We start from the raw sequence: 7,082 nt of genomic DNA, 5'->3' as shown, positions 1-7,082 counted from the left end.
GCAGAGAGGGCTTCACCTCTCTGATCATGACCCCTCCATGCCCCGGGCTCACGGGTGTGCCCACTACCAAGACCCTAGGGCCCACATCAGGCATGTCCCCTTGTGCTGGGCTCTGTTCAGCTCACACTTGCTGGCACAGTAGACCGAAAGAAGTAATTCCCTCCTCTAGGTTCTGGGCCTGACCTCCTAAACCTGGCCCCCAGCTCCAGAAGCAGGCAGCACTCGGAGCTGTGCTCTTCTAGTTCCCAGCACACTGACTGGGGCAGATCTCCAAAGCCAGAGCCCTGGGCTTTGTAGCAGGGAAGCCCCTGAAATAGAGATGCAATGCAGGTTACCATCTATGTCTTCATGGGAGGGACAAAGAGCCTATCAGGAACTGAAAGACACCTATTGTAAATTCACATCTTCTTTTTTTTTGCACCGTGCAGCTTGCAGCATCTCAGTTCCGTGACCAGGGATTGAACCCAGGCCATGATAGTGAAAGCCTAGAATCCTAACCACTAGGCCACCAGGGAACTCCCAACATTCACATCTTGTGATCTAGGACTTCCATATTCTGACACACTTAGACCCAGACAGCCGAATTCCAAGGTGTCAAGAGAAGACTTGTCAGTGTGGCCATGAGCAGGCATCAGTACATACTTGCTCTCTTGAAGACTCAGATCCACTCATGGGCCCCATCATTTACCTAAAGCTTTACCCTGCAGTGTCCTCACAAAGGAAACAGAGATGAAGGGAAGACACAGCTGAAGCCTGAGTTAGGAACTGATAGCTCTGTCTCCCCTGTACCATCCAAGCTGTGAGTAAACTAAGTTTCTTTTTGTTTTTGTTTTTTTAATTATTAAAAAAAAAACAAAAACAGGATATAAATATGGCTAGGTCCTAATGGGGAGAACCAAAGTTAGGATACAGTTTCTCAGGAAACTATTTTCCAAAGGGAAAAATATCCTGGTTCTCTGGAAGACTAAAAAAATAATGTCAATTACCACTTAGGCATCTCTTTCTAGGATGGCTGGGTGGCAAGTCTATGTTGGGGGGGACTATTTCCTAACTATCGGATCTATGCCAAGCAGAGATTCGTCAACCCATTTTAAGCTTTCAACTTCACCAAAATTTCTTTTTTTTAAATCTTCTTCGACCTGTATGGATCATTTGCAGATGGAGAGTCAGGAGACAAGCCTTCAGAAACAGGCTTACCTCAAGCCCATCACAGCCCTAAACAATATGAAAACACAGTAATATGAAATACAGCCTCTCAACTAGCACTTAACTCAATAAGACTTAGGTCTGAATTCTGTACATTTGCAAATAATTCAACTTTAGATGTTAAAATGTGATAGGCTGTATCACTAATCAGCTGCTCAAGTATTAGAAAGTGACTGATATTTGGGAGAGTCATACATTAGGTCATACATTCTTCCATAATGTTACTTTCATTTTAACTTAAATTTCATGATAACATAACAGCACAGAGTAAAATGTGCATGCACAAATTTAGAGCATTCATACATGAATGGAAAACTGTCTACAATAGCCATTTCTGTTATTTAAAAGTAAGGACATAAAAAATTCATTCTCACTTTCTTATGAAAACTTTGTTGAAAACATGTTGTTACACTATTGTTTTTGGTAACAAATTGCATGAGTCCATAAGAGCCCTAATTTTTTTTTACCTGTTGTCTTCTTTACAAACTTTATTATATACTTTCAATGACTAATAATTCATGAATCCCTACCACTGTTTCTCATTATATACTTTGTTTTCATTATCATTCATTTATATAAGGCTAATCAAGATACCCATTCAATCAGAACTATCTATAGACATAATTTTTCCACGTCATTTGAGCATATCAAAAACAACCAAACAAAAAACCTAAGTATTGCTAAGTGCTGAGGGCAGATGAGAGTTTCAAGATCTTTGGACATCTGGCCAGTTCATCACTTGTCACTGAAATTTAAAAATAGGTTTTAAAAGATGTTACATTTATAATTAAGAAAAAAATAACAGGAAGAAAATGGGCATCGAAGCAAAGGAGATTTCCTGAACAATGAATAGATTGCATTTGACAAGGGCAATAACCCGCCCAATCACCTCTTTTGCTCTCATTTGCTATAAGTATACAGGCCAGCAGAAGCACGGCCCATTGTTTTGACCCTCAGGGCTGTTTAAGCTTCCTGGTCTTACCTAATATATTAAGACATATGGTAAAACTTTCCCTAGATCCAGAGGATTTATAGATCTCCCACAACTGATGAGAACGATCCCCTAGTGCTTGTAATATATTCTGATTCAGATATTTAAATTCACCTTTTAAAATATTTTTATTCCAAAGAGTTGTTTTCCCAAATGACCCATCTCGGTTTCATTTTTTAACATAAATATATATAAATACATACACGGTTTCTCTACTCAACAGAAAGAAGTGTTCTATATACAGTATAGAATTGACAGTAAGATTTATACAGTTTAAAGAGAGCCATCACAAGCACTTGGGAAATTACATTTACACATGTATTTATGAAAGACAAGCAGTCAAGCTGTATCTGTTTTTATTGCTATGCCCTTAATATAGCTTTTATTAAGAACAATTCTCTTCAATAGTTGGCTGGAAAATTCCTGCAGCATTTCTGTCATTTTCATAACACCATAAGGTCAGCACACTTTATTAAATAGTTATTGAGAACATGAGAAAAAGAAAGACATTGATCATAAATATTTGATAAACATGTTTGCATTATTATACATTCCAATATGATATACTGAATATTTAGATTGGCTTGCAAGAACACAAGTGATGTACAAATCTTGCATGGCCCAATTACAGATGTTATTCAACATCAGTATTTTTACTCCTTTTTGGGAATCAGTTACAGCCTAGTATAACGGCAATGCTTTGAAAACTAGAAGTGTAGTACATCAAACAATGTTTTGTTTGAATAACGGCAATTTAATTGAACAAAATAATTGAAATTATTTTGCATTCCAATAAATATAAAACCTAGAAATGTCTTAGCCTGTGTAGTGAGCAAGAGAGAAAGCAAAGACTGGGAAGAATTTAACTGTAAAGGAAGTGCAATTCACACAAACCTCAAACATAAAGCAAACAAGCTATGAGATTCTGTGTTGTCATCTAAAATACACTACACAGTTTTTGTTTCCAAAAGTCCATTGTTCAGAGAAGAGCTTCTTTTTATACAGACTCTACTCAGGAGTTTCTCTTAGATGGGGAGAGGGGGCGGGGAGGAGAGAAAAAATAATTCAGGGAAGACTTCCATTAGCTCAACCCTAAGGCTAATCTGTTGCACGTGTAGTTTCTACACTAGTAAGCAACTTGTAGGAAACAACACTGCAGCTGAGCAAAGGAGAGCTGGAAACTGTTCCCCTGGGTATGATATCACAAAATGACTTGCCTATATCCCCTCTCCAGCCTAGCACCAGGGCTCAGGCAGGAACACAACCGTTGCGCCCCCAGGGCAGCTTCGTGTGGTTAGATGAGAGCCCTCTGCTGCATCACTCTCCCTGAAATCTCCTGACCAGAAGCACACAGAAGCAGCTCGACCACGACACATCAGTCCCTATTCTCTGTGTACATTTTTTTTTTTTCCAATTTGTGTTCCTTTGCCTGGTAGGCTCTGAATGGCATTGTTAAACCAGACCACACAACTGGAAGAATTCACAAGTTTTCACACACATACACACTTTTACACCCCATATTCCAAGTATGGATTTACTGAGTTTCCATTATATAAAATAGCTTACACTATTTACTTATAGCCTACAATGTCACAATAACTACTACGTTCGTAAAAATCCAAGAGAAACTTTGAGCACGATTTCAGTTAGTCTTTAGCTAAATCTATTAGTTAAAGTTTCACGCAGTATCGTACTTTAAAGTACATAACCCTAAAATCACCAAACATACACAATAATTACACAAACCTGAAGCAGTAACTTCATGATTTCTTCATCAACTACATTACACGCAGGAGATTTCCAGTTCATTAAAAAAAAAACCCTGCTTTGTTTAGCATGCCACAACTTACAACTATGTATTTCCTTTGACTGGCAAACAAAAGGGCAAAACTACCTTTAGTGAAGCTTTTTCGGCTTAGAAGCACGAAAATAGTATTTCTCCAGACAACATGAATTTTCCATTATCCAAGCGTCCTCTGGACCCTTATAAGAAGTTTACCCCTGAAAACTGACATCTCTTTCTAGTTAGAAGGCGTAACTAACACCATGGCTTATCTAGCAACACCCCACCCCCCATCCTAGGCATCACTGCCAACTACGATCCCCTTTATATTAACTTCCACCACGTGCAGTAGATGGTCCACAACTCACATGGTTTGGGGTAAAAGCAAAATCCTTCCTGAACTGCATACAATAAAACACGTGAAAATGCGATGACAGCGTGGCTTAAAATGTTTTGTTTCAGATTCTCTAACAGAATAACATATGATGCAGTACAATGGTGAGGAGCTTTTGTGTTTCCTAATAAGACAGCTCCCAGCAGAGAGTTTCCCATGTTTTACAGTGACATCTATCAGCCAGACCCGGGGAATCCCAACGTCACTCAGCTTTCTTCAGCACCACTGTTTGAGAACAGCTTCCGGCCACAGAGTGGTGCAATCTTAACAGGTCTCTGGCGCACAAAGTGCATTGGGAAAATAAGGCAGTGGAGGATAAGCAATGCTCTTCCCTGACATCAAAACCAAATCGTTAGGCATTAATTAACCGCAGGCTACAATCATCAGAAATGCCAATCAGAAATTTAAATAACTGGCCATCACCTGATACGAATTGAAAAGAGCTGACACACTCTGCATCACAGGCAAACTGAGCATGGCATGGTGCTGAGTTTTGTAAAAATTCAATTAACACAGCCATCTATCAGACAGATACATCAAGACCAGGGGAAAATCTATTATGCATGTTAGAATTTGTGATGTGTAATCATGTTAATTTTTGGTTTGAGAAGAAACCCCTCTATGTTTTATTGATTACATGATCATCAGGAAATTACACAAATATTTAGAACCTAGAAATTACTTTATGAATGGCATAAACGTAATGCTACTTCAGAAATGTAATCAGATTATCAGCTGATTTCTCAGACCTGATAATACTAAGGAGATCTGGGAAGAACCCTCTGCCGTGGTAAAATCGGGAAAGGTCTTTGAAACACGATTGCTAAACTTATCTTCCGAAATTCTCCTTAAGGGCCTACATGTGAAGCTCTACAATGACGCTCATCTGTTCTGACGCACTGACGTGCCAAAGCATACTCCAAACGAAAAGACTGGGAAAACAAAAATTCTTGACACGATGTCACCAAAAAGAAAACACCCAACTTTATACTTCTCACATACACATTTTCACAAGGTGCAGACTGCACCTGTCTGTTCGGACATGACTTCGCCAAAAACTCTGCCACATCGCAAGGGGAATCGCTGTGCTCCGTCCTGCTCTTGTTGGACTCTCCACAGACACAAACCCCTGACCAAGTCCACACTCCGGACTCGAAGTGATGGGAAGACTTTACAGTCCTGTCCGACTCACCTTTCCTCCTTCAGAGGAAAAAGCCCCTCACGGCTGCCCTTAACAGCAACTCCTAACGAAAGAGTTCAAGAAGGCACGCGCAAGAAAGCAGCCGGCCCATTTCCATTCTACTTAGCGAACGAAACCCCAAGGAATTAAAAAGTTTGAGGCGGCCCCAACCGAGGACCAAACTTGGGCTTTCACCAATGGCAATGCCTCGAAACAGGGACACTGGAGAAGGCGCTGCCCGTGGAATCCAATCCGCGAACCCTCCTCCTCTGAGGATCGCCCAGAGTCTTCCAAGCCCGAAACTCCACCGCTCAGACCGCGTCCGCCCGGAAGCCGTCGAAGCCCGGCGCCCGCCGCGCCCCGGGAGTGCGCCCTCCCCGCCCCGCCCGAGCGCGCCCCGCGAGGCGAGGAACTTACCGCACCGCTTGCACAGCACCCGGCTGACTTCCTTCTTGAGGTTCCGGCCCGTCTCCAGAGGAGGGAAGGATGCTCGGAAGGCGGCCGGCGCGCGGCCGCTGCTGTTGGCATCGGGCTCCATGAAGAAGATGTACCTGCTGTCCTCCTTGAGCCGCCCGCAGGAGGGGAACGCGGGGTGGCCCCAGGCGCCCAGGCGCACGGTGAGCGAGTCCTTCTTCAAGCCCCCGGCTTTCACCGCCCACACCTGGTGCACCTTCACCAGATAGGGCGCCTCGTCTCCGGGCTCAGCGGCGCTGGGCGCGGGGCCCGCGGGCCAGGGGGACACGGTCCCGTTGGCGGCGGGCAGCGCTCCCGGGCCCGCGGCTGACGGCTGGCGCTCGCCTCCCCACCCCCCTGCCTCGCCCGCCGCCGCCTTCCTGTCGAGTGCCCCCTGCTGCCGCCGCGGCGCGTGCACCTTTCCCTCGATCATCACCGCGGCGCGCTGAGCCAGCTCCTGCACCGAGCCCACGCTGGGCGGGGACGCGTAGCACACCGAGGCCCCCGCGGGAGCCGCCTCGTCGCCGGCGGCCGCCCCCGGCGCCAGGGCCGCGGTCCACAGCAGCGGCGGCGGCGGCGGCGGCGGCGAGCGGGCGGCGGGGCCGGGGCGCGGGGCCCGGGGGCCGGTCCTCCCGGAGCGGCGCGGGGCGCGTCGCCATCTCATGGTGCGAGGTGCGTGCAGGCTCCTGGCTGTCGGTTTGGACTCTGCCTCGCTCTCTCACGCTGCCTCCCTTTTCCTCTCCCCTCCTCCCCCCGCACCCCTCCCCCTTGCCCTCCTCCTAATTTATTTATTGGCGGGAGTTGTGGGAGAGTTGTTTACGGGAGGAGGAGGAGGAAGGGAGAGAAGAGGTGGGTGGAACCACAGAAAGGCCAAGCAGTATAAGGGCAAAAAAAAAAAAAAAAAAAAAAAGTTTTTTTTAAGCAAAATAGAAAAAAAAAAAAAAAAAAAAGCCGCCGCCGCGGTTGCTGGGAGTGACAGGTCCTCCCCGCGCCGCCGCCGCGCCCAAGCCCGGCTGTCGGGGCTGCAGTCACCGGAGGAGGACGTGGAGGTGGAGGAGCGGCTCGGCGGGGAACA

At 45.5% G+C, this 7,082-nt stretch overlaps 1 protein-coding gene across 1 annotated transcript; it reads right to left on the bottom strand.

The window, feature by feature from the left end:
• Nucleotides 1–5,618: 5,618 nt before the first annotated feature.
• Nucleotides 5,619–6,671, bottom strand: LOC133099814 (pro-neuregulin-2, membrane-bound isoform-like). Its single transcript, XM_061203684.1, has one exon. It carries the CDS (start codon nucleotides 6,669–6,671, stop codon nucleotides 5,619–5,621), a length of 1,053 nt encoding a protein of 350 aa, XP_061059667.1.
• Between the last annotated feature and the right edge of the window lie 411 nt (nucleotides 6,672–7,082).

Source organism: Eubalaena glacialis, chromosome 10 (assembly GCF_028564815.1).
Source record: "Eubalaena glacialis isolate mEubGla1 chromosome 10, mEubGla1.1.hap2.+ XY, whole genome shotgun sequence".
NCBI lineage: Eukaryota > Metazoa > Chordata > Mammalia > Artiodactyla > Balaenidae > Eubalaena > Eubalaena glacialis.
This window is presented reverse-complemented; position numbering and strand designations above follow the sequence as displayed.

Coding starts and splice junctions, on each gene's coding strand:
- LOC133099814 (XM_061203684.1), bottom strand. CDS start 6,671: ATGAGATGGCGACGCGCCCCGCGCCGCTCCGGGAGGACCGGCCCCCGG.